This window comes from Genypterus blacodes, unplaced genomic scaffold, assembly GCF_046128005.1.
Source record: "Genypterus blacodes isolate CSIRO-AG114 ecotype Tasmania unplaced genomic scaffold, CSIRO-AGI_Gbla_v1 ptg000029l_1, whole genome shotgun sequence".
Classification (NCBI taxonomy): Eukaryota; Metazoa; Chordata; class Actinopteri; order Ophidiiformes; family Ophidiidae; genus Genypterus; species Genypterus blacodes.
In genome coordinates, this window is record NW_027466842.1 from 6,915,855 (window position 1) to 6,943,009 (window position 27,155).

General features: G+C 46.9%; 1 protein-coding gene across 1 annotated transcript; it reads right to left on the bottom strand.

The window, feature by feature from the left end:
* Positions 1–391: 391 nt before the first annotated feature.
* Positions 392–26,852, bottom strand: LOC142994139 (protein unc-13 homolog A). Its single transcript, XM_076144823.1, has 41 exons — positions 26,521–26,852; positions 22,717–22,746; positions 22,336–22,435; positions 21,028–21,145; positions 20,806–20,929; positions 20,260–20,330; positions 19,481–19,523; positions 19,035–19,064; positions 17,832–18,045; positions 16,170–17,264; positions 15,926–16,028; positions 14,722–14,765; positions 14,035–14,113; positions 13,737–13,811; positions 13,420–13,639; positions 12,531–12,758; positions 12,296–12,437; positions 11,893–12,062; positions 11,611–11,726; positions 11,309–11,472; positions 11,037–11,190; positions 10,694–10,762; positions 10,481–10,570; positions 10,083–10,217; positions 9,819–9,946; positions 9,260–9,345; positions 8,978–9,104; positions 8,785–8,881; positions 7,515–7,658; positions 7,348–7,425; positions 6,834–6,911; positions 6,671–6,759; positions 6,445–6,588; positions 6,163–6,286; positions 5,998–6,057; positions 5,827–5,907; positions 4,996–5,143; positions 4,813–4,869; positions 4,245–4,331; positions 3,993–4,149; positions 392–3,440 (listed from the first exon to the last, which is right to left on the bottom strand). The coding sequence occupies exons 1-41, from the start codon at positions 26,540–26,542 to the stop codon at positions 3,152–3,154; spliced, it is 5,610 nt and encodes a 1,869-aa protein (XP_076000938.1). The 5' UTR covers positions 26,543–26,852; the 3' UTR covers positions 392–3,151.
* Positions 26,853–27,155: the final 303 nt, after the last annotated feature.

The following is a 27,155-nucleotide window of genomic DNA, read 5'->3' on the forward strand; positions in this document are numbered from 1 at the left end:
TGTAGAAGTGTTAATCATAAAGTAGCCACTTAAAGGCAAAATGAGAAAAAAAAGATTACAATTATTGATACTTTTTGGGAGGAGAAAACAGTGAGATAAAATTTGACTGCCTAAGATGTTGTTGCTATAAACAGTCATACATGACGATTTAAAGGTATTTTGAGATAAAAAACAGAATTAAATCAAGTACACATCAGAATGTAATCTGATGCAGCATGGATTTGCACATTATCGATTTATTGACATAAAAATGATCACAAAGAAATGATTCGCCTGTTATCAAATTATTTATTGAGTACACATGCTCTTTTGGATAAATATCAAAATGAATATCAACCCTTATGAATTCATATATAATATTCTATATCAATGTTTGTTTTTCTAAAATAAAAGGCTGCAGATCAAACAGCGATGAAGCTCCGTGTTAGATTGTGACACAAAAGTCCTTTTAATAGGAAGCAGATCACAATCAGGCTGCATTCCATTTCCACCTCATCCTCATTAAAGAACAACCGAGAACAATAAACAAATTAGAAACATCCTCAGTAGAAAATAATTCTCTCATGCGAGTTCCATGTTCACACCACATTCAGGTTGGTTACAGATGACGAAATCACAAGCCTTCTGAAAAACAAACGGACGCGTTATTGATACATAAAGTCTAACAAAGAAAACTCAGTCAGGTAACATCAAAGAGACACGTGCTGGCACGATAAAGTTTCCCAGCATGCAACTGTGGTTGATTCTATTCACAGGGTGGGCATCATTGGTCTCCACAGAGTTGTGTCAGCGTGCATGCATGCGTGTGTGTTGTGTGTCGTCCTACATGTGCCCCTTTGTGCTTGAGCATAAACTGGTGTAACAGTGTGTGTGTGTGTGTTTGTGTGTGTAAACGTGTATGTGATCAGTACTGTGTGTGCTGTTTGTATGCATACATACGTGAAGCAGGCAACCAACGAGCCCCCATAGTTTAGGATCAGGCCCTTACATGACCTTACATGACAGAGACACTGTCCTATCCTCAGATGAGGGACGCTCACGAGGACAAAAAGCCAGCGTTTACACCTTCACGTCCATCAAAAAGGGCGAGTCCACCCAAAACCGTGTCGGGTGACATCAGGATGTGGTGTGGAGCTGCTCCCTGCAAGACGTACTCTGGGTGGAACTGTCCCTTTAGAAGGCGGTGAAGTTTAAAGTTGCTTCCCGTTTTGCCACGGTCGACTTTCACCATCAAAGTGTCTCACACTTCATCCGTCTCTGACATCATTAACGTTTCAGGAAGAGACTAAACAGACAAAATTGGACGACGGACGTTTGCTGACGTCTTCTCTTGTTGCAGGGAAGGAATGTCTCACAGCACAGGACACTAAGAACAGGACTGCAGAGATGCTTGGCGGCAACTCTGATGGCTTTGTCTCTTGAAAAACATCCAAGTTTGGTTCGTGCAAATTTGATCCTTCTCAAGGCAAAACAGCGATTGGAGGACTAAACACTTTTCCATCTCCCTTATACAACTGTTCCAAAACCTCTGAGAAAAGCACACACACACACGTCTGCGGGAATGGGAATTTCATAAAGGAAACACCAGACAGGAGCGTTCCTTGGCCCTGGATATTGCAGTTGGTACTTTGTACATTGACATAGGCTTACATTTAGGTAATTAATACAATATATTGCTCATCTCTCTCACACACACACACACACACACACACACACACACACACACACACACACACACACACACACACACACACACACACACACACACACACACACACACACACACACACACACACACACACACACACACACACACACACACACACACACACAGGGTTTTGTTCGTGATAAAAACCAAGAGGTTGAGTGAACGTACAAACAAACCACTATTGCCTCAAGAAGACGAGTTTTGGATAAGTGTGCAGGCATTCAAAAGGACAACACGTCGTCATCTTTGCGTCTCAGTTGCCGAGCGTCCTCATGTTTTGTGTGGGTGGACGAACTCGGTGGTGGGGGTGGGGGGGGGCTGAGGAACGAGCGGAGCGTCTGTCGCTTCTACTCAGGGACAAACTGCTGCGTGTGTTGGTGAAGCTCCTCTGTGATGGGACTCTCTGAATCCTGCCGTCTCTGCAGTACGGCGCGTGTATGGCGTCTGGGTGCAATGGGCAACAGACAGTGTGTGTGCGTGCGTGTTAGTGTGTAAACCGACATCCCAGTCCAGTGATCCTGTAGCCCTTTTTGGAGTTAATGTGCATTCGTGGGGAACGTACAAGGGAGGTGAGGCTCTGCTGCCAGCAGGAGCGCCCAGCTTAGAAAAGCTCTGGCTCTTCAAGTCACTTCACTATAAATGCGTCACACACACACACACACACACACACACACACACACACACACACACACACACACACACAGACAGACAGACAGACAGACAGACAGGATGATCATGCTCACACAGGTATAAGGTGCCTGTCAGATGCAACAGAATGTTTGCAAATTGTGGAAAATGCACATTGCCATGGTTACAGTGAGGGAATCACAGTGTTTCTGCGGGGGTGGACATGCAGGGAGTAGTAGTATTGTGTTGTCACATCCGTCGCTGTCTCACGTGACGCATCGCGGCGGAGGAGAGCGAAGGACGGGAGGGGCGTTGAGGAGATGCAGTCAGGCGGGCGAGCAAACAGATGGACGGACGGAGCGGCGAAGCGACGACGCCGCTCGTGGAGACAGAAAAGCCAAAGTGCAAAGTGGTCCTCCTCAAACTTATTATTCACACGGATTGTTGCTTTGCTTTACATCCAATCACATATATGTTTGACATGTACAGCGTATAAAAGGTGTGACGTGTGACGGGAGAGGCTGTGACACACACACACGCTTGCTAATGCGTGTGTCTCACCTTATGCCTATCAAAATTAAGTATGAGTGTTTATAAAGACTCTCTCCATGTTTGCATTGGTAACATTGCAGTGTTCATGTTGCATAATGTATGCAGATATATGTACAATATAGCATCTGTCAGGTGTGCTTGTGTACTGCACATGTTGGTCTGTGTGGGTGTGAGCACTGTGTGTGTCTACCGGGCGGATCTCTTGTGTATTTGTGCAGGTGTGTGTCCTCCCTCTCTCTCTCTCTCTCTCTCTCTCTTTCTCTCTCAACTGCGACCCTCCTCGGCCGAGCGCTGGTCCGACTTCAGCTTGACAAACTCCTTGGCCACGTCGTCGTTGTTGCGCTGCGACAGGATGCGCAGCACCGTCAGGCCCGTCTCGTCCATGTGGACGCGGCGGCCCAGCGGCATCCAGCAGGTGAAGCTGCCTTTGCTGGCCACGTCCTTCACCTGCAGCACCGCCATGCCCACCGTGCGGTCCTCGCGGGCGAAGCAGTAGTCCTTCACGCACACCTGCAGCTCGTAGCTCTCGGGGCCGACCTCGGTGCCTAGGGAGCTGCAGACAAGAGAGCGGGCGGCAGGTTAGCGTGTGAGCCGTAGATCCAGGAGCAGCGATACAAAGGCTAGAAGGTATGAGGACAAACTCTGTCTTTGCCATTTTAACATGAACATGCTGGGTACTGGTGGCAGTGGCTCAGTGGGTAGTGCTTTCGCTTGGGAACCGGAGGGTCGCCGGTTCGAGCCCCTGCCGAGGTGCCCCTGAGCAAGGCACTGAACCCTCAATTGCTCCCCCCTCTGCGAAGGGTGGTAATGTAATGTAAGTCGCTTTGGATAAAAGCGTCTGCCAAATGATCGTAATGTAATGTAATGTACTGATGCATTCTGGGATGAAAATAAAAGCAAACACATGTTCAGGAATGTTCATGTGTGATTTAAATCCAAGATAATATGTTACAAACGGTGTAATAGGTTAGACAGTTTGTCAAAGAGCTTTGATTATACACCCACAATTTAAATAAACACACACTGATAAGTTGAAGTGCGGCAACACCGTTTCAGACCTGATCTGAATGAACCCAGCAGGCCACAGGGTTTTGCAGATACTCACTACTGGACGCTCTCGCTGAATTTGGGCGACCAGGCGTTGTTCTTGGACTTGGTGGCGAACTTCCTCTTCTTGTCGCTGAGGTGTGGCCCGATGATGTAAACCTCCACGAAGGGACGGAAACCCTGCGCCTTCCACTTCAAGTCATTGGCGGCCACCACTGCGTGAATGGGACGGCGAAACCAGCGTGAGCAAAGCAAGGAGGGACAACGGGACGAAGAAGACACACACACACACACACACACAACCTCTGACCTTTGACATTGATCTTATGTTCTCCGTTAGGTTGCGGCAAGATGTCCACGTGCATCACCACCTCTCCAACCGCATCCACTCCAGAAGCTGCAAACACAGCCAAGATGTTGATGGATGTGTGTGTACTGTATATGTGTGTGTGTGTGCCAGTATAAGATTGTATGAGTAACTGCATTTCCACAAAAACTGTGATCAGTGACTTCAAGCAGAAAGATGCAGCAGCAGATTGGGATCTAAATTTAAACACACACGCACGCCAGAAGCACACACGCACACACGCACACGCGCACACACACACACACACACACACACACACACACACACACACACACACACACACACACACACACACACACACACACACACACACACACACACACACACACACACACACACACACACACACACACACACACACACACACACACACACACACACACACCCAGAGAGAGAGAGAGAGGGTGGCTCGTCACTCTGTGGGTGTCTGTGTGTTTCCTTTTACGACTGCTCACACACGCTGAAGGTCTGAGCTCCTGCAGATTAAACATCACACACAGCTGACATGTACCTTTCTCTGGCGGCGTGTCTTCGTTCGGCGTGCACCTGATTCCTTTCCCTCCGTGCACTAGGGGAGAGAACAAAGTATAAAACAACACAAACACAACCAAAACAAAACATGACACACAACCCAAACAAGCGAGTGTGACAGGTTGGGTTGAGTGTGTGTGTGTGTGTGTGCGTGCAGTCGTACCCTGTGCGCTCTGCGACAGGACAAACTTCCTGATGAGCTTGTCAGTGGCCTGCGTGTAGAGAGACAAAGCGTAACGCAGAGACTGCAGGTCGGGACTCTTCTCTAGGAAGGTCTTCTTCAGGCCAACCCCCCCGGCATGGAAGTATTGCTGCGGAAGACAGACAGACAGACAGACAGACAGACAGACAGACAGACAGACACCTCTTGTCAAGTGGTGTAAAGTAGCAAGCACACACACGTGATGTTTGTGGACTTTATATTTATATTAGTTACGTTCTCATTTAAACTTATAAAAGTTTGCATCCCTTCATCTGGTGTCAGTTTGTCTCAATATGCTGAGGAGAGGTTAGAGGTTAGAGGTTAGAGGTTAATAACAATCATGTGTGACCGCCAGATAATGAAGTGGTTTTGCAGCATGGAGCAAAGCCAGAAACGGAGTCGTGGCTGGGCTGGATCCGGGCCTGGCAGGGAGTCCAGCCCAAACCTTAGGGGAGTGTGTGGAGTCTGGGCACCGTGCCAATAACACAACAATGCCCCCGTGTTATCCGTTCCATCTTTGGACATCATTCCTACTTTAAGATACATTAACAAAAAGCTGCATCAATGTCCACCAGGCCGTCACCTCCATCGCATGTCCTTCATCATGTATCTTATTTAGCCTCCGAGTTGTGGTGTTTAAGTCTCAGTCAGACAAATTTGGCGTATTTGTCCAAACGATGCGAGATTGAATCAGAAACTACAACTAAAATATGTTTGTTTTCATTCAGCAACACAGACAAAACCCATATTCTCCCTACTCCTATAAGAGCTCTGATTTCTCATCCTCTCTACCTTGATGGTGTCCAGTGCCAGCTCGATCACTGCACACTGTTTAGGAGTTAGAGCCTTGGCCTCCTCTCGCCCCATGTGCTCCTGCAGGACAGACAAAAGGAAACATTACACGCACGTCTTAACTCTGCTCTGTCGGACCTTTCGGCGTTTCCTATGTTTTTGATTTGTCACCTTGAGTTTGGAGAGCTGGCCCAACTCTTTGGCGGCATTGAAAATCATCTGAGTGCCTTGCTAAAGAGAGACAGACAGGGAAAGGAGAGTGGGGTGAGGCGGTAAGTGAGCTGTATGTGACCGTGTGTGTGTGACAGCGTGCGTGTGTGTGTGTGCGTGGCCTACCGTCTGGTCGGTGAGAGTCGGAAGCACAATGGTTTTCTCCATGGTGTTCATCACCAGCTTCCACAGCTCCTTCAGCACCCTCTTCAGTACCGTCTTCTCACAGATCTTAGCAAACAGCGACAGACTGAAACGCAAACATGACGCACGCGCGGTCAGCGTGTTGACAATGTGTGTCGTCACGAGGTCGAGGGCAGCGAGAGGAAAACATGCGGCTCAATTGCGCAACGTGGATTTGATTCCTGCACTTGGAGGAGCTTGTTTGTGTTTGTCACTGTCACTCACTTGCTGTCCAGGAAGTCCATGATGGGCTGCAGGACGTTGTCGGCCTCTTGAACCACGCTGCCATTGGCCGGGACTGTTTGACCTTTGACCTGGGCCAGGATGTCCCCCATCTGCCTCACGTTGTCCTCAATCTGGGGCTGGAAACTAAAATACATCGCACAGACTCAGTGGAGAGTTTGGTTGTGGCATCGGTGACTTTTAGTTCCTTGAAACTTTACACACACACCTGACAGCAAAGATGTGGCTGAGGTCGTCCATGACGCTGTTGAGTTTGTTCTGCAGCTCCTTGAGAAAGTCACTGGCCTCCAGGTTGAGCTTGAGGAGCAGAGAGCTAGATGAGCACCAGGTCATGTTTTATTCCTCACAGCAAAGACAATGTGGAGACTTACATCCTTGCCTCCCATGGCCTCAAACATCTTCTCCAGCTGAACTCGGAGTTGCTGGATGTTATTGATGATGATACACGGCTGAGGAAGAGGGAGAAATGATAACATGTCAGGTTTTCGCTGTAATCAATCAAGATTCGCCCTCCTAACTTTTCGGGGGGGGGGCAGGAGAAGCTGCTGCTGCTCCGTGTTCTCAGTAATCTCCGCTCCACTTTGCAGAGTCCTCGCCGCGTTGTGCTAATTACACGGCCCCTAATTCACTTGGACACGCTGCAGAGACACCAGGGAGGTTTACTGCTGCTGCTCACAGGGATGGACGCCACTTACACACTGATCAGGGATGCTGGGAGGAGTCATATCGGCTCCTTTTTTGTTATTTTTAACAATGTTTCAAAATATATTAACCTTGCTGCTGACGTCTAACTGTATCAGATCTCTATATGGAAACTGGATCCCACGTGGGTGGATAATTTTCATTGCATATTGTTCAACTGGCCACTTTAAAAAGCTCACTTACCACTTTCTCCTTCTTGACATGGTTATGGAAGTCCTTTGCTATGATGTCGGCATAAGACAGCAGGACGTTGCCGATGGTCTGAGAGAGAAAAGAACGAAATGAGAGAACTTACACATAAAACAACTATTTTCCCGCCTCAGAGGTTTCACGCCAGTATTCAGAGTCACCTTGGCGAATCTCTTCATGTAGTTGCCAACAATCTGAGGGTCGGGACACTCCAGCTTGCGGATGATTTCAAAGCTCTGATTGAGCTGAGAGAACACATCCACGACGGAGCAGGAGAACAAGGCGTGTTCTGACGTGACCTGGAACTGCAGAAGGCGGGAAAAACAGAACCACAGGGTTAAATTATGACTCGGCTAGAATGGCGGTGCGGTGCTGTAAGCGCTCACACATGTACTTCATCCCTGTAAAGGCCGTTTCTTCTTCTGTCATAATCTACACCACTCATGTGAATCCAATCAAGAAATCTGAGGCATAATCGCTGTTGAAGTCAAATAAGCCTTTGGATAAGACGGGCGGAGGCGATGAGCCAGTTATGATGTGTACCAGGACTCTCGTCGACACCTCGGCCATTAGCTCAGAAGTGAACAGTGTTCTGGTATGCGGCGGTGGCTGGGGAATGCAGTTGTGCTGACGCAGGGAAGGAGAAGCGGCTCCAGGCGACAGTAATTGTACCCAGAGGATTCCTGACGTATGAACTGGGAGAGTCTTCAGCTGCTTTGTATCGACCTCTTTCTGTGTGGGTATGTAGTATGGGAGAGAGAGCGTGAGTCACTGCATAGCGCAAGTGTGTGTGTGTGTGTGTGTGCGCCCCCGTGTGTGCGAGTGTGTCGGCTTGTGCAGTAGCATCTGCTCTTCTCTGCAGTGGAGCTTTTTTACATTTGCTTTAGGTATGGAGTCATTATTGATCGCCTTGAGGCCTTCAACCTGGCCGCTTGCGTTGGCTCGTGGAGGCTACTGTATATGTGCTGAGTCCTGACTCATGAGCTGATGGGAAGGGAATTTGCATGAGAAATGCATGAATCCATTTCAGGGGAAGATGCTGCAGATAGGAGGTCAAACACATACTTTAATTCTGTCTAAGCAGAATTCAGTGTCCCATGTTGACACTTTGGATCCGCCGTCCTTTACACTGGTGGAGGCTTCACCATATTAAGAAGATATTAAAGACCAACCCAAACTGGTGCAAGCACACTGTATCTTAAGTACATTCTCTCTGCTACTTCACATAAAGACCAAATGTCACTCAAGCTGCAAAGTAACTTAACTGACCACCAAACAAATAACATTAAACTTTCATTTCTGTTTGAACTGACCTATCTCTATCCTTTTACAAAGTTGGAATTTAGACGCAACATAAACGGACATATCTCCATATAGCATGAGTAGTATTGTATCCTGTTACGCTGGTGTTTCACACAAAGGGAGAGTTACCCCGTCTTTTTTGTCCCTCTCCAGAGCTCCGTGAAGAAAGTCTCTGGAAACCTCCTCGTTTTCATCCAACCACATGATGACAAATGGCTCGAACCAGCTGCACAATGAAGACACAGCTGAGTGTACGTGCCACAGCAGAGGGAAAGTACAACAACACGAATACTAATACTAAAGTATTAAAATCCATACTCACGCCGGGTACTCAGGTACGTGCTTCTGGAAAGTGGCCAGCTCTTTGCAGTACTCGTTGTAGAGCCACTTCACCTTGAAGTGCAGGTTCATATAATCTGCACTTTTACAAAGGCGGTTCTTCTCATGCTCTGAATATTGAAGAGAAAGAAAGAATGAGGGGAGTCCCTCCTCACCAGAAACCACCCCCTCCCCTCCGTACACAGCCAACAAATAAAAAAACCTCTGTCTGACAAATATCACAAATATATCTGATATACCTATTCTATAAGATACACAAACGTACCCTCCATGGCATATTTCATGTCCTGTGCAAACATGTTCCACATCACCTCAGCACTGATCTTGCCCACATTCAGTTCCTGTGGAAACCTGCGGGGGGCAGCACAGCGCTGAAACTTTTACTATGTAAAAAACACTGATGCTGTAATATTCAACGAGGCAGCTCAGGCACTACTGATGGAACTTTGGTGTCTCCTATATATTTACTTAGCTGTTACCATATAGAACATACCTGAGACAAACGTGAAAACATATCAACCATTTTTCTCCCAAAATGCACCCAGTAACTGGCATTCTAAGACGCGCCATGGGACCCAAATCCAAACTATACCCACCCATTACAGGAAACAGCAGTTGCACCCACATTCATATAAGCTTATTTTCAGTGACCATCGTGTACGCATGTATGCAGCCTTCTATTGCTTTGTATTATTTCATTCTATAAATCAATGCTGACTGTGTCTTATATCATCCTGTATTCTCCTCAGATGGCCTTGAAATTTCCAGCTTCAATTGTCTGTGGATAAAATGAAAAAAAGGGCTCATGGTGTGAGTGGACTCACTGGTTGAGGCAAGGTGTGTATGAGTTTTTGTCCTCTTCTATGATGGAGACGATGAGGGTAATGAGCTTGGACCAGAAGTCCAGGTTTTTGATGTTTGGACCCTGCTCGTCTGGAGGGACGGCCTTCGACTGGAAAGAGACGGATTGACGCCACTCATAAATGTGACATCTGGAGGAGCAGCGTTACATCTGTCTCACACACACACACACACACACACACGCACGCACGCACGCACGCACGCACGCACGCACGCACGCGACTCACAGGGTCTGTCTGGTATTCCCTGTTGTAGAGGTCGTGGCAGTTGTTGAAGATGTACTCGTATGTAGAGTTGAGGCAGGCCTTCACGCAGTCCTTCACCACCTGGCTAGCTCTGGGGGGACTCTGCAGCTCCTGGACCTGAACGCAAACATCACAAACATTTTCCTTAGCTGGGGGTAGAGTATATCTCAGTGGGTATGGAACCATAACTTCGACTCACAGAGCAGCACAAACACACACAACTTCAGTTTGGATAGGGTAATGTTAGACTAACGCTGTGTTTGTGCCTCAGGCTTCCTACTGGGAGGACATACAAGAAACTTCCTCCATGTTCTTATGGCTGTGGAATGCTCATGTGATGGTAAAGTTAAACAAAATAAAAAGAAACATTTCAGTCTTACCTTCATCCTGAAGAATGTAATGCTCGTCAGGAGGTCAACAGTAGATTTGAGGTCCTGTAGTCTTTCTGGACTGCTGGCTGGGAAGTTATTCTGAAAGCAGATTCACAAAGAAACCATCAGAAACGGCACAAAATGTTATTTTCAGTTCAACACAAGTTCTCCTGCTTCATTTGGTGAAATAGTAAATAATAAAAACAAAGAAGCGGGCCGTACCCGGTACATGGACAGGTCGATCCTCAAGGAGTTGTGCAGCTGATCCAGGAGTTTCACAAACCTCTCTTTCTAAACAGATCGAGACAACCCAGAAAAACACTCAGAAACAACCAATGGCTGATGTGTTATTTACCATTTGACTATGCAAACCAAAGTCAGGTCGATCTGGTTGGGTGTTTGGAGAAGAAGGCCGGGCGTGTGCCTCATCGTAGCCCCCGGGGTGGAACACAGACAACACGTTTCTGAAGTGTTTGCCAAAGACTCTTCACACATAGACTGTATATGACATGATACCGACTGTGGAAAAGGGACAAATGCGACTCGGTGTTTGTCAGGGACTCACGCCAAAGTTGGAAGCGGCAAATCGGTCTGAGGCAGAGACATTGTTGGTGGACTCGGTGGTGTGGGCGTAGTAGGCATTGATGTTGGCAAGCAGGGTGCTCATCACAGCTGGCACCCCAGGGCACATGTATTTAGATGACAGGCAAGCAAAGTGGCTGTTGGACGGGAATAGCAGAGAAGAAAAGAGGATATTTGGAACATTTCTAGCTTTCTTTGCCCGCTGTGCTATAAAATTCCTGTCAAATACTATAGAGTAAGTCCGAAGCGGCTTACGTCATCGCCTGGTAGATGGACTCGACTCCGTATCGCATGGCAAACTCATCCACTATCTCCTGAGCTGTCTCCTCAAAATACACCTTCCATGCATCATCCCCTTTGGCATCAGGGATCTTTACGACGCCTCCATTTTGCTCCTCTGTGGTGTACTGGAACAGATGCTAAGCAGAGAGAAAGACGACAATAAGTGTGGGACGTCTGGACTGGCACTGACTCAGAACAGTCTGTAGCTTTAGTATCTTTCATGTTTTATTTGCAAGAGGAAACGAGTTCTTTCATGTGCGAGTAAACACACTGACCTCGTGCAGGCAGGTGTACTGAACATGGTATGGAGCCACCGTTTCCTCGCCTTTGATTTCAACACTTATGTGCATCCGAATGGCTCCCGACACTGCAGATTTATCTGTCCGCTTGTCTGTCAGATGAAAGGAAGATGCACATGGCCTCTTAGCTTGCTGGAATCTGCTGTATCTCCCGGAAACAAGGACTTCAATTATCAATTTCTTGTTACATTATCTCTCAACGAGTGGCTGTTCCCCTTTTTTCCGTCTCTAACCCCTCGTCTATTATCGAGAACTCACCAAGGTTGTACCAGACGTCCATCTCCCCGCTGAGAGTGCGAACCTCGATGATGGTTTGACCCAGGAAGTCGTCGCTCTCGCGTTTGAACCTCTGCTTCACCCGGGACTTGATGTCGTCATCCTCGTCCCAGACGCGAACCTTGATACGGTCAGACGAGTTGTGGCATTCACTGGACGAAGCAGAGACAGAACATGTAGAAGCTGAGCCACAAAAGTCCACAAATGTTAACACTGATGATAGATGAACTAATAATGGTGAGACCAAAATATTTGGTCCAGGAAAAGGACAGAATTTATTTTCCTGCACATATATCTCCAAAATAATAGCAGTATCTGAAGAGTGCTGGACTATTACAGTCCATGATTAATCGGCATAATCTTCCAAGTTCCTCGCTGAACTCACAAGTGGAAGTTCTCTTCCCAAACAGGGTTTAGGTTGCCGTAGATGGTTTTGGTCCTTTTCTTGGTTTTTCCCACTTGGACAGTGACATACGGGTCACTGGAACCTGTTTTGTCTTTAGCCTGCAGGCCCTGGGCACACGCCACTGGGAAGGAAACACAGAGAGACATTCAAACAAACAACTGAGGAGCAGACTTTTAACACACAATTAATGTGTTGCGTGTAGCGACTTCCTCACCAGTGATGCTGATCTTTGCCGACCATTTGGAGGTCCCGTCAAGCACACTCTGCTTGATCTGTTTCATGTGCGTGCCATGTGTGTTTTTGTCGAGGGCGAACACCTCCTGTATCTGCTCAAAAATCTCTGGCTTGTTCCGCTCTCTGATCTTCATGCGGTCCTTCAGAACCATGATGATGTTCTGGGTCCGGTCCTCCGCCCCGTGCTTGGAGCTCTTCTCTGCAGCTCCTGATTCGGCAGGGAGGATGAAAAGAGGGAAGCACAGTATGTACGTAGTATGTAAAATATATTCAAGGCATGATGGCTCAGAGGTCGACAGCTTCTCTCCTTTTTGCTCTGTGATCCATCTCTTTAACAGCCAACTGCCAAGTTAAGATAGCATCAGATCAATTTTGAAAGATTCTGACATTTCCTGGCCAGGGATCAAAACCAAAACCTCCCAGTTATTAGGGTGGAAATTGTGCGCACTTAGCCACTGATCTGGTCAGGAAAAGTAGAAAGAGAGATGTTTGAAGCAGCCTCCTCTTAGAAGACTCGTTGGAGACCAGAGACGGATGAATAATGCATTGCATAAATTGACTCCAAAATCAGTCAGGGAATTGGATAAGTCACCCATTGTGGAGTGGAAATAGACAAAGCAGTATGGATGCGAAAGCTGTGGGTAAAAGTAAGAGAGGAAAGAGGCAGGGGTATGACAGCACATTACTCAGGAGATAAATTGGAGAGGAAGAGGGAGGAGAATGTGAGAGTAGACAAGAATAATGGGATGTCAACTGAGCAGAGGGGTACTAAGGAGCTAAAATGGCTGTGAAGAAATGGGTGCATAAGTTAAGCGGTATGTGCAGGAGTTGTTCATTCTGGGCGTGACGTGTTTTGCGTCGGTCCTTACGCTGTAGACAATCAGCATTGAGCAGATCCTGGCACTTATCGTGGCATTTGACGCCACACTCGGAGCAGCGCATGCCCTGTCTGGCGATGCCCCACAGCAGCCCCTCACACTCGTAGCAGTAGGTGGGAGTGGTGGCTGTCCACACCTCGAAGTTGTGGGGCGTGGTGGAGGAGATGGGGTAGATCAGGGCCTGCAGGGTCTTCTTATAAACGTGGCTCTTCTGCAAACGACAAGAACATAGCAATGGGGAGTTTGATACCAACAGGGAACGCAGCCTAAATAAGATGGTGAAAAAGGAGAGAGCAGTGGAGACCCACCAGCTCCTCGTTGCCAAGAGTGGTAGAAGCCATGGCAGAGGTGATTCCAGCTTTACGGGAATTCTGCACTAGAGACTGAGATACGAAAGAACATATGCTCATATTTGAATGTGAACATTGCGAGTGGTTAACATTTTTATTTGCTATGAATCAGGGGTAAACAAGCACTTACCATAGCCTGAGGGTGCCAGGCAGGGAGAAAACGGGGAGAGAAAAATGATTATCTTTCTGACAGTGTGATCATGTCTCATTGATCTGTATATGATGCGTATGTGTGTGGTTTGTGTGTGTTTCTCACCAGATCTCTGACTAGAGGAATGGCTTTCCTCTTGCGAAGGTCGGGCATGCTGTCAATACTGTAGAGAGCCCCTCCCATCCTGAAAAGCGTAGTTATTTATTACATTGTATGAGATATCGGGCTACACAAATAAATGTGATTTGATTTAAACATACACAGATGTGCAATACTATAATCGCCATCCCCTAGCTTTAAGTCAAGTTCTCATACGGCCCTAAATCCCCTCAATTATTTCTTTTGTTACTGTATTCGAGGAATTCCCAAGGACATTCCAGAGGAGATAAATTATGCCGATCCCTTGTCTTAAAAAGTGGCAATGACAATACACAGCTGGATGTAAGTACTTGGTTTGTATTTGGCTAATGCTGCAGTTCATCAGTATGCAGCCTCAGTTCCACTCTGAGGTTTGCCTCATCTACAAACGACCTGCCAGCTAAGTCAAGGCAGCCCACCGCCACTCAATACACACTGGCCTGAGAGCTGAACGAGCCAGTGGATCAGACAGAAAAAGAATGGAGAATCGCTAGACAAGAGGAGAGCCTTTTCATTCTGAGGCAGCGTTTGCAGGTGTGTGATTGTTCGAGAATTTTTAAATGTTAAGACTCTATGGTTGATTGGCGGAGCACAGCTTGCCTAATAAACCTTTTCATGTTAGTACATTCTTGGTCAAATAATGCAGAATCTTACCCTCCTTTGCCAAACCACAGGGAGCTGGAAGTCTCTCCTCGAGCCTGATAGAAGAAAGAAGAGATAGCCAGAATAAAACACAGCCCAGATTATCCATCACCATCACATCCAGGATGAAGCTATTTGATAATAACATTTCTTTGATAGTCTCTCTCACATCTGAAATCCAATACCATCCCATTCCAACCTATTCCATCTGTGTCTTATTGCATCAGTGGTTGAAAGTGACCTGGGTCAGTGGAATCCTGTATGCAATATTATTGCTTTAACATCTTTGGTTAGCCTCATAACATCATAGTTTTAATTAATATAAGTATATCACAGTGGGTGACAGCTGTGCTAAGATACAACAGAAAAGATCAAATTGTGGTGAGGACGACTGAGCGAAGTGAATGTGCTCGTTTCCAGACATTGCTTTCTCTTCAGCAACCAATCAGGCTGTACGTACCCGTCAGCATGCTCCAATGATGGCCCGAGCAAAGTACATGCGAGTATCACTATGGCAATGACATGAAACTGTAAAGAAAACAAAGTTGGTCGGCATAAGCAAACAAACAAAAAAAAGACAAACGAAGGGAAGCCACATGTCGAAAAACGCAACTCAACATACATGAACATAAACATGGAAGCATGCCATTATTCCTCGGAACAACTGAACTCAAAGGGAATGAAAAGCAACACAATATGTGAGTGAAATATGCAAGTGCAAATTGATCAAGCAAAAATCGAAGTGAATCAAGCAGATGTGTGTTCACTGGAGTCGCACAACGGTAAAGTGTGACACCCCAAATCACTCCCCCCCCCCCCCCCCCCCCCCCCCCCCGCTGTTTGTAAAGTCCTCGTGTTTATCTAGAAAGTCAGAAGCATGAATTATGGAATATATAACACACACATTAAGCCTGCATTCCAGAATCTAGCAAACACTATCAAAATAGAACTGAGTAAGTTGCTCTATCCAACCAGTCTTTGCATATCAATAATGCACTTCACATATATATTTTAAAGACCTGGTGGACACTTTTAGAGTGTCTTGTCTGTCACATGTTTTAGATTACAGGAGTGGAAAGACCTGGAGGAGGACTAATGTTCTGGGAGTCTGGCTCTGGGAGTCTGGCTCTGTTGTTGTTATATGTTGTAGAGGACTGGTTTGAATTTTTTATTGAGGGCTGGTGCTTAAACAAGACTGGCTTATAAGACCTCTTACCTCCCGCAGCTGATCTAAGACTTTGTTGTAGAGCCTTAACCAGTTTCCCTTGGCCCTAACTGCTGGATCCACAGGCTCTTTGGGCTCTTCTATGACTTCAGGACTAAGAGGAAAACAAGGATTTAGTGTCACAGATCTACAGGATTAGAGGTCTTGTGCATCATAGCTAGAAAAGAAAAGAGGTAGTCATTTCTTTTGTAGCATATTTTGTTTTTGATTCAGCCTTCCGTTTATTTAGCCTCACCTCTCAGGCAGTATCTCTTGTTCTTCTTCTGGCGTTAGAGGCTGGTCCTCTTCCATGTGCTCCTCGCTCTCATCCATCGGAAGTTCCTCCTCTGGTTGGTCAGGGGGCGTCCTAGCATCCATGTCAAACATTTGCTCCTCTTCCATCCAAGGCTCTTCCTCAAGCTTAGGACCCTGGTGATCCTCAGGGGGGGCTGGCTGTGCAGGGGCGCGACCATTGGCCTGGGCATGAGGTGGTGCAGCGGCTGGGGTCTGTTGAGACACAGGGCCTGTGGCGGAGGGAGACTGGGACGCTGCAGTGGCCGGGTGAGACGGAGGGATGGCGCTGGCTGCGGCGGATTGGTACTGTTGAGGTGCGGCTGAGGGTGGGGGGTGAGACTGCGCAGGTTGGGCAGCGGGAACAGAAGACAGGAAAGTCGAGGCCAAGCCTGTGACCGCAGCCGTTAAAGGTTTAGCCATTGAGAAGAAGGAGCTGGCGGAGGGGGCTGACTGCGGCTGGGGCTGTGGCTGTGGCTGTGGCTGTGGCTGGGCTTGGGGCTGTTTAGGTGGTTGGGCCCCTGGTTGACCAGCAGGGGCCATGTCGGGGGGATGAGTCTGGTTGGTAGTCTGGTTAGGGGGTTGAGCAGGGGGTTGCTGTTGGTTTAGGGAAGACTGCTTCTCTAAAGGAGGTCTGGAGTTGGATGTATCCGCAATTGGCGGGGCAGTTGAGGTCGGGGTGGGTGTGAATGGAGGCTCCAGGTCCTCACTAAGAGTTCCATCCAAATTGTAGAGATCCTCCTCGACGTACATTATCTCCTCATCCTCGTAGAGACCCTCCTCTTCACCGTCATACAGTCCTCCATCGTCCTCCTCATACAGCGCCCCCTCCTCCCCTCCGTCTTTGCTGTAGCCGCCCTCGTCGCTGTATGCGCCCTGGGTCTCATCGGGGTCCCAGTCCGGAGAGCCTTTACTGTAGCTAACCGAGGAGTGGCAGGAGTGGTAGGAGTCGTTCTCGTCGTAAGGGTCCCTCTCTCCATACTCGCCGGTGTAGTCATCCTCGCTCAGCTGACTGCTGCACCGACTCAACTCTGCGGATGACGCATAGCTTCCCGTGGGACTGAACGGGGAGAGAGGAGAGTAAAATGCAGGAGCGGGAATGAGGAGAGGAGTACAGTTTAGAAATAGAGATACAGACCAAAACAAGCACATTCTAAAGGAAATGGTTATTCAGGCCTCATCCCAAAAATGCTTACGGAGTACTTTTGCTGGATTATGGCCTATATGTTTGTACACAACCAGACTGCCTCACTAAACACCTTCTCCACGTGTCTCAGGGTGGCAGGCAGCAATAAATACAGCAGAAAAGGAAAATGTGAGGCCTCTAGAAAGCTGACAAATTAAAAGGAAGAGACGGGGGGCACCTTGTCCAATATACTCACACAAGCAGCTAATCTTACGTGCAGTATTGACTATAAGATTGCCACTTCAATAATTCATAATGTAAGAGGTGGAGGGATGCATGCTCTCATTCCCCGTCTGTGAGAAATGCGTCAACAAACCCTGCGAAAGCTTGCAGTGTTCTAAACAGCTGTGAAAGAGAAAATCATCCCGTCTGCATGATCTAATGAAGAACTACATTCATTCTCTTTAACGTCTCTGATTAAAATGATGACCGTTTACACACCTGGCAGCCCTCTGATGTTGGTAGTCAGGGTCATGGTTGTTGGTTGAGTGTGTGTAAGGTACGTTTCTTGAGGTGCGGTGCTGGTGGCTGATGGGATACTGGTGCACGGAGGCATTAGGTTGAGATGTGGTGTAATAAGGGGGAGGGATGCTGTTACTGGTCTCGCTGCGATAGTCACTGTCCCGGTCGTCCACGGCACTGTCCGGGTCCTCGTCTGCACAGAAGGACACGGAACAGACATGAGAACAAGTTTCTTACAAGTTTTTTTATGTTGTATCCATCAATCCTCGCAGATTCAGACAACAGAAGCTTTAGATTTGTACGATATAAAAGCAAGAGTAAGAAAACACAAGCGAGATGATAAATGACTTCTACAGACAGAAGTGATGATCTGACGTTGTGCCTTTGCTGGACTCCTATCAGACTCGCACAGTCAGGACATTTTGAGTGCATCCGTCTGTGAAACATGAAACATGTGATGAAGATTCAGTGCCTTTCCCCTCTCAATTCCATCATAACTTAACACCAGATCCACTCCTGTTCCGTGCAGGAGACTCCTCTTCATTCTGTCGTGTCCGTAGATCACAGATTAATGTTCCAGCGGGAAGCCATGAGAGTTGAACAGTGCTGAATCAGTCAAACCCAAAACCAGCATCTATTAATCATTCATCATTATCCATCATTGTCTTTCACACTCTGAGGCTGCTGCTGCACCCGTTACACCCTCATCTTCATCTGTCTAGGCATGTAAACACTAATTAAAGGCAACAACTGGGCGTCTCTTTTCACCCGTGACCTAACAAGCCTCTCTCTTTGTTGTCCTCTTACACTTGTTCACTTCATCGGCTCTGTACCCCCACTCTACTTTTGTCCTGAGTGAACAGAGACGAGATGGATGAAATTCACTGCAGTGGAGTGGGCGAGTCTGATAGACGCTTACATACGACCATCAGCTAATCAAGGCGCTTAAGAGAAAGAGATTGGGGTGTTTCTTTTTGCATACGCACTCAGTGTTCACTTCATTATAAACGCTGCAAAATCCGATCCAATCCAATGGAACACCTCTGCTATACATGCTAACTTGCTAGAAGCTGATCATTTATGTTGATATAGTGACGGCGCATTGTATTGAAAGGCCTCATGTGTGTGGATAATATTACAAACATCTTTCTATATGACACCACATGTAGCCAATCTACTTACTTTGTTGTTCTCCCCATAGACTCCAGTTACCTGTAATGAAACAGGATGTGGTGAGTATTGATTATGAATCGCATTGGTCTGCCCAGTGTCGAGCAAAAAAAAACAATACATGCACCAAAATTCCAGATGGAGTTTTTGAATGGAGAGAAAGCACAGAGGGAAGGTTGAGTCTCTCCACCTGCCCCAGACAGCTGGTTCAGCAGCCTCGGCAGACTGGGCCAGCATTTGAAACGAGCAGCATCCAGGAGGAGCTCGCCTCAGGACATCTGATACTGCTATTGATCCATTACAGTGCAGCAATTCAGCGACTCTTCCTTCGACACACACCGTAACTCGTGCGGTTATACGCATAATGCACATGCCGAGGTGGAGCAATCTAATTACATCTCTGCCTTGTTCGGGTCAAACAAACGACTGTTTTGCGCAAATAGTGATCGGTCACTTACAACACTGGGTCCCTGGGACAGGAAGTGGGCGCTCCTGTTCTTCCTGGTATTGGAGCAGAAGAAGGGCAAGACAAATGAAAAAAGACGACTATAGGCAATGAGCAAGGGAAGATTTTGGATTCATTAAATGCATGCAACAGATGATTCTCTGGACAAACATATAATTAATTACCTCTGTCAAGACAGCTATGCTTTATGTTCTCAGTCGCTTTGTTTGTTTTTATTTGTTAGAACAGCACCTCAATATTTAAGAATGAATGTTGATATAACGTGGTGGAAGTACACATTCACTCTGGTGCAGACTGAGATCCAGGGACACATTCAGGTATTCATTCAAAATGATTCAACTTTGCAAAAAGAATGCTTTTCAATATTTTTTATCATTTTCCTCAAACTACACCAACCTTGGCAGAAGACATTCTGGCATACTTAAGCAACAATAGCTATCAATAGATGACATCGTGGTCCAGATTTGGCTCAGGATTCAGATGTGAATATTTTGGGTGGAAATATGTGTTTGGTCATGGGTCACATTAATGGAATAGTGCAGTAACAAATGGGGCTACATGCAAAAAGCAACGTGTACAGCTGAGATATAGCGGATTCAGCAGCATGGAGGGGAGCTCGAGCCAGAAAAAATGTTTCTCCTTAGACCTATACATTATTAGAACAAGACTCAATCTATCAGGGCAGGATTCTTCTCCGAGTAAATCATGATGCAATGTTCCAAAAATATAAGGAAATGCTGAGCTAATAGATTAAATAGGATGACAGCTTACGTCTTGGTCCCTCATGGCATTTAGTTGCTCCAGTTTTTTGGCCCAGTACCGAGCCTCATCCTCAGGAATATCTACAAAACAACCCAGACAAACTTGTGTCAAAAAAACAAAAACACAGCAGCTCCACTTAAAATGTTTAAAATACTTACAGTCTGTCATATTACACAATTAATGTGACACGGTAAATTCCGTCCACGTGCCAACAAAGTAGTTTAAGTAACTCAGACATGAGAGAGACAAAGTTTATAGAAACTTGTTTTGCAGGACAGTGACAGTAGAAATGGGCCTTTTTTTCTTAGAGTACTAAAGCAAACACTTCCTATGTCTACACACACTTTGGGGGGTCGGGTGCACAATATCAACTAGATGAAGAGAAACAGTGAAAATTACAGTGAACAATAATCAATGCTGAGAGGAACATATTGTGATCATTGAGAAAGGAAGGACCTAACCCTAACCCAAAAATGAAGTGAAGTGAATCAGTGTGTTGTGAAGGTCTGTATACAGGCCGTATATATTCTCCCTCTAAACCAACAGATCTCTCACCGAGTGGCAGTTCGAATCTGGTGTCGAGCAGCACTAGGTGCAGCGTGGGATCTTTGGTGCCGCAGATCTCGTTATCGGTCATGATGACCTGAGAGTCCAGTGTCAGCCACTCCCCCGGACCTTCCTGTGTATAGAAGGACAACACACGGCTGACACACCAAGTACAACTCAACGTGCAACTTTCAAAAACTGGATTTCTCATTTGCCGAAGTTGTGGCAAACCTCATTTGACTGCCGGATGCTCCGGAGGGGGATCCACACGGTGCCGACCATTGTATCCCAGATCAAACCTTTGTTCCACACCTCTACTGTCAGACCCAAGTCCAAGCGGTTAATTTCACTAGAGATAGGGAGAAAGAAAGAGAGAAAAGACATTTCAGATGTTACTTGAAGCAAATGAGTCATTCATACAGTCATAAAAAAGACACTTTTAAAGATTAAGCATCGGAAATGTGTGTGGGCCTCACTGTGACAAATATAAACCATGTCTCTGTTGGCGGAAGAGGATCTAACAAAGAACATTACAAGATGCATGGAGCAGGGGAAAGATGGAGAGACAAATATGAGGAGGGAGAGAAAGCAGTGGAGGGGGGTGATTGTATCACAGGCCTGGAGGGATAAAGTGGGAACTTTAATTAAGAAGTAGGGGGATGGATTTCCAATCTTAGTGTTTACTCTGTTCAAGAAAAGGGCCTGTTTGATTCATGGCAGCGAGTGAGGGGGCACAGTCATTTAAAGGCAGTTTGAAAAAGGAGCTGAGGATCTCCGAAGCTCAGCGTTACATAACACGGCTGGTGCAACACCAGTACAGTGCTCAACGCCTCCAAACATCATACTGATCCACAGGATTCCGCGCCTGCCTGCTGCATCCCACATTGTGACTCTCAACATTTATCATGGTATGTCAGCGCACACTAATGCTCCCTGCATGACAAAACAGGTGAGACAAACTGGTTCAGGGGGAGCAATGAGCTATAAGTCCAACATTTACTGAAACATAAGCTTGAACAAAATGATGCCGAAGCGAAAAAAAAATGATTGGGTTAATGATTGCTCAACACAGCAGAGAGAGGAGAGGGAGAGAGCAAACCCATGGGGAAGTAGGAACAGAAATGGGGAGAGGAGGAAGGGCAAAGCAGATAAAGATCAAGGAGCTGTGTTTAGCAAAAGTGACAGAAGAGGAGAGAGACGGGATGGAAGGAAGCCAAGGCCAGGAACAAGGATGAGAAGAGTGAGCGGCAGAAGTACCGAGGGAGACGAGATAAAAGAGGAGACGAGGGAGCTACTGAAGGCAGAGGTGCGGACGCAGAGAGGAAAGTGCTACGTGAAACAATACAGGGATAAAAGGTGCTGGGGATGGAAATGTGGAAAAAAGGGAAGGAAGAGGGAGGGAGGAGGATAAAAAAAAAAATACAATCACAGAAGCAATCAAGCAGTTCAGTTCAAGAAGAGAGAAAGAGGAAGAGAGAGAAGAAGGGGAGATTCCCAGAGAGGGAGAGAGAGTTAAAAGTGAGGAGATGATGGACTCACAACATGAAGTCTTGCTCCCAGCTGGGCAAGTTGCCTCTGACAGCGATGGTTGTGCTCTTCACATTTTGCACCTTTAAAGTCACATAGGTGTTGAACTTCTCTGTCGGGGCAAGAGGGGATAGAGGGAGAGATCAGAGGAAAGAACAAGACATGCGTTTTCTGCATGTCTTTGCTCTCCACATGGCCCGAGCATGAGGAAGCTGCAGCCCTGCGTTTGGCTCTCCGGGCTCGCTCACATCCTCTCATTTCCATTATGGCTTCAAGTCGCTACGTCTCCCCAGTCAGCAAACCGGCTTATGATTAAAGATTTATGTCGCATCACAGTGAGTCACTCTGTATGTGTGATCTAACTCTTTTTAGTACCAGCATGCCGGCTCTTACCTTGGGGTCCATCCAGCTTGGCTTTCTTCACTGTGGAAACAGAGAGAGAGAGAGACAAAGTCAGCCACACGAACACCATCTGTTTCACTCCTCAGCAATGCTCCTGCGTTCCCTATTTGGGCTTTTACACAGAGAAAAGACTATGGGAGCGGCTGAACGCTTGTGTCTACAGGAAACGGGAACGCTTAGGATGTCCTCATTTCCAAACACTCCCATATTACTCCTTAGAAAAGAGGCTCGGGAAGACACCACATAGACTCACTCGGGAAATAAACAGTGTAAATATTCAGATTAGCGCTAAATGCTCTGCTGTGTTGGCAGCCAGTGAGGTGACGCGACACAGAAACACACACAGTGTCGGTAAAAGATAAGCTGCTATCCCACTGTGGCACTTCATCAGTGTGAGATACTGATAAATTGAACAAGATGACAAGAAATATATATTTTTTTTTTTAAATCGGCTGACAAGAATAGAAGAAGAACAACAATTGAAGCATTCAGAATGTAATGATTCAAAGCAGTTAGGACATATTTACATAATTTTCTGGGATTTTATTGTTTGGAAGCAAAGTTTTCCTCCAGCATCAGACACAAAATACTGATGGATTTTGTTCCATGGAGGGATAAAGTCCAGGCTGCAGCTCCCTTTTACCAGCTTTGATGTGACCTCCATGCATATTTAATGCACTGCGATTCCTCCCCCATCACACACACACACACACACCTCCTAATGCAATACATGTGCAAAATAGCTCAAGTATTTCAAAATGTTCAGCTAGGTATCCCACACTGCCACAGCAGGACCAGTCACCATAGAAACCACCACGAGATAAAAACTTGATGTCAAATTGTCCTGAGTCAGCAAGAAATGTTTCTTTCTCCCCCCCTTTACTCTGTATCTCTTTCAAGCAACGCACACAAACTCAAGCAAGCTGGTGTCTTTACAGCGCACAAACGCGCACACACAAACGCGCGCACACACACACACACACACACACACACACACACACACACACACACACACACACACACACACACACACACACACACACACACACACACACACACACACACACACACACACACACACTTTACAATGTTGTCAATGATGAAATAAGGCAACACTATTATTGCAGAGGGCAAGAATGAAACTGAGCTGTAATCTCTGCAGTTCTTTAGATCGTTCACTTGAGGTGGACCAAAACAGAGTGCGATTCTTGCTGTGTTTTATTGTCAAGCCTGAAACAGCCTGGGAAATATAACAGTACACGCGGAGGATCAATAAAAAAAAGAATTGGATTTTCAGCAGAGGAAAGGCGAAGCTTGATAATGGCACGGAACAATCATAAATCTCTGAGATGGAGTGGGTTACCATGGGAAATGTCCTCCAGCCCTTACAGACATCTTTGATTCAAGTTTTCATGCATCCGAGACTCACCCGACACACACACCCAAACACATGTGTGCGCAAATGTGTCCATATACCTCATAAACAACACGGATGTCAGGGGCTGTAACATACAATCAATGGGCTGAAATGTAGGCTATGGGCGAGTGGCCTAGATTCAGAAACCAGGGCAAGGCCATTAACAATATATAAACCTCTGATTAAAGGATTCGCATTGATTAGGAAATCAAAATCAGTTTTATTTCACACTTTATTCTATTTTTCCAAGGTTGGACAATCTCGAGCAGAATCGGTACTGAGCCAAAATTGTATTCTGCTGCTCTAGTTTTTCATCGCCCCTCGTTTCGGGAGGTACCTCAGAGATGGCAGACACTGACTTATGGGAACGCCAGGTATTGCCAAGAAAACAGACAATCAACCGCAAATCAAGCAAAACCTTCCTCTCCAACTGTCAGGGAATGTGAAATAGGCAGTGGGTGAGCTAAGGTCAGCTACCCACTGGCAAAGTTGACTTGATTTAAAGTGACAGTGCCAAATTCCAAGAGATCATCTAGATACATGCAGATGCACAAGAGTCTATGTAACTGCTGGCAGACATGACACTCCTTCATTCAAATAGTCTTGTCCGAATAGACAGGGGGAAAAGAATGGACAGGGAATTGTGTTGGATAACTACGGGAAAAGAAGCCAAGTCAGCCAGAGTTAAATCCGAATTCTGCTTTGTCTGCAGATGCTACAAAGTAAAATGCAGCCTATTCAAGAGACACGAGTGCGGTGAAGGCCAGAAATAGCTCCAGTCAGGTAAGCATGAATGATGTAACAGGAAGAGAAAGAAAGAGGGCTCCCTGCCAGGTCCCGTAGTCTACGACACTGACAGCCGCAGCCAATGTTTATGAATGAATAGGGATCAGGGTCTTAATGATACACGGGACTGGTATCCCATAGAGGCGGTCCGTGGGTGTGGTGGGGAAGCATCGATTATGGACCCTTCACTTTCCTTCTGCCATTCCATCAACAACTGTCCACACCTCAAACACACATCCAAACACTCAATTACTGATCACAGATTAATCAGAAATGAAATGAAAGAAACGTGCTCTCAATAACCAGTCCTCCTCTGTTATCGAATGAGAACAATGGCTATAGGAAGAAGAATGCATTGATTTTCTATACTGCTCGCCATGTTCAGGGTCAGCCTGTCCTTGCTTGAGTTGGGTGGGGGGTAAGGTACACAGTGGGCAGTCACAGGGCTCAGACAAACATGTTTACACCTATTGGCAATTAAGCTTCCTGTTTACCTGAGCTGCATGCCATAGGCCCGTGGGAAGGAAGAGAACAGGGAGGAACAGATGGAAAGCCATGTCAACCCAGCAAACTAGACTAGAGTAAATAGTCTGCACATTAAACCCAGATTGGAACCAGGTGCAGGACGACCTAACGGCAAAAGAAGAGTATTAATGTCTTTTGAAATCAATTAATAGAAGGAAATTCAAAGTCTAAATAAAGAGGCCCGAGTCTGTTGGGTTAGACCAAATACAAAATCATCTTGCTGTTTCATCTAGTCTAGTGTAAAAAGTAGTCAGTTTGGGAAGCCAGGGACTAGAACAGGTACTCTGATACCCCCCCTCATTAAGGTAAGTGGGTACATCATGAGCGAGGGCGGGGTGGGTTCCTGATCAGGCACAGCAGATGCTTATTCATCGCCCTGAGAATCAACAGTGTCAGCATCAGGTGCTTTCAGGGAGTCTGGTGAAGGAGGTGGTGACGCATCGCTTCAGGGAAATGTTGAGGAGTGACGCGCATCTCCTAGTATTCCCTCACGACTACAGCAGAGCGGAAGAGTGCGGCAGGAACAGCGCGGCGCGGCGCGGCGCGGCGCGGTGCGGTGCGGTGCGGTGCGAAGCGGCAGGGGCTTCCTCGTCTTCCTCCTACTCTTGATTGCCCACGCATGAATGAACGGAATGGATGACACACAGCAACCGCAACAGTACTCGAGGAGGGAAAGGCTATCCTCCTCCTCCAGGAAGACATGTACAGAAACTATACGTCCTGGGACTGTTAGCTGTCACGACTTACACAGTAGTCACATCCTTGTGTCTCACTATCTGTTTCTGGAAGAGGGTTTGCATAAAAGGTTATACTAAGAAATAAAACCTGCATCCAGCAAACTGTCAGCTAAAGTATCCCGGTGGTGTTCTTAACTTCAAACGTGTTGTATCCCCGTGAAGACGTGCGGAGCTACCGGGTGATTTAACGACTATTCAAGCACAAACCCTCCGCAGACTTTTTTTGCGGAGCTGACAGCCTACAGGCTCCGTCAGACCGCCGCTGCACCTGTGATACTTCAACAACCCGGGAGTAAAGGGCTCCGTCGCCCCGTAGAGCCGCTCTCTTACCTCCCACACACAGCAGGGACATCTCTGGTAGTGGCGTGAGCGTCCCCGGCTGTCCTCTACTGAGCGCCTAGCTGCTCCGTGATTTGTTTGGCTCAGTCCGTTTTTCTCCGTGTAAAAAGCAAGCAAATCCCCCCCCCCCTGACGCTGTCACCGTGGACGCCCTGGACGGTAACGGGAGCGAAGCGCCGGTTTGTTCCTTTGCAGCTGTTGCTCTCTGTTCGGGACCGGACTCCAGTGTGGGTTTCTCCTCTTCCTCCTCTGCATTGCCTCAGCTCGTCTCCTCCGCTGCTCCTCCTGCGCGCACAGCCATCTTGTTTCAGCAGTAACCTCCGCTCCGCGCGAGGACAGCTCACGCGTGCCGCGCAGTGCCGCCTGACGTCACCGTTAACGAATGGCAGGTGGGCCGAGCTCGTGCCTAGTGTCCCAAAATATTCAATGAAAACGGTGAGAGTATGCTAATGTACTTGACGCCCTTCTTAAGGATTTATAAACGAAAACAGCAAGTCATTAAGGACACACCCTGACATTACTCAGATTTTTTTATACTCAAATTTTCTTCATCAGATCTTGAGAATCTCAATTAAGCCACATAAATAGGAAATGCTGCTGCCTTTCAGAATATGTTTGCTGCTCAA

What these genes read in the sequence shown, in the direction of transcription:
- LOC142994139 (XM_076144823.1), bottom strand. Translation starts at nt 26,542, where the DNA reads ATGTCCCTGCTGTGTGTGGGAG. An exon ending in AGGCCATGGGAGGCAAGGAT is followed by an intron (nt 6,760 to 6,833) that starts GTAAGTCTCCAC and finishes CTGCTCCTCAAG; the next exon opens with CTCAACCTGGAGGCCAGTGA. An exon ending in AGCCACATCTTTGCTGTCAG is followed by an intron (nt 6,589 to 6,670) that starts GTGTGTGTGTAA and finishes GATGTATTTTAG; the next exon opens with TTTCCAGCCCCAGATTGAGG.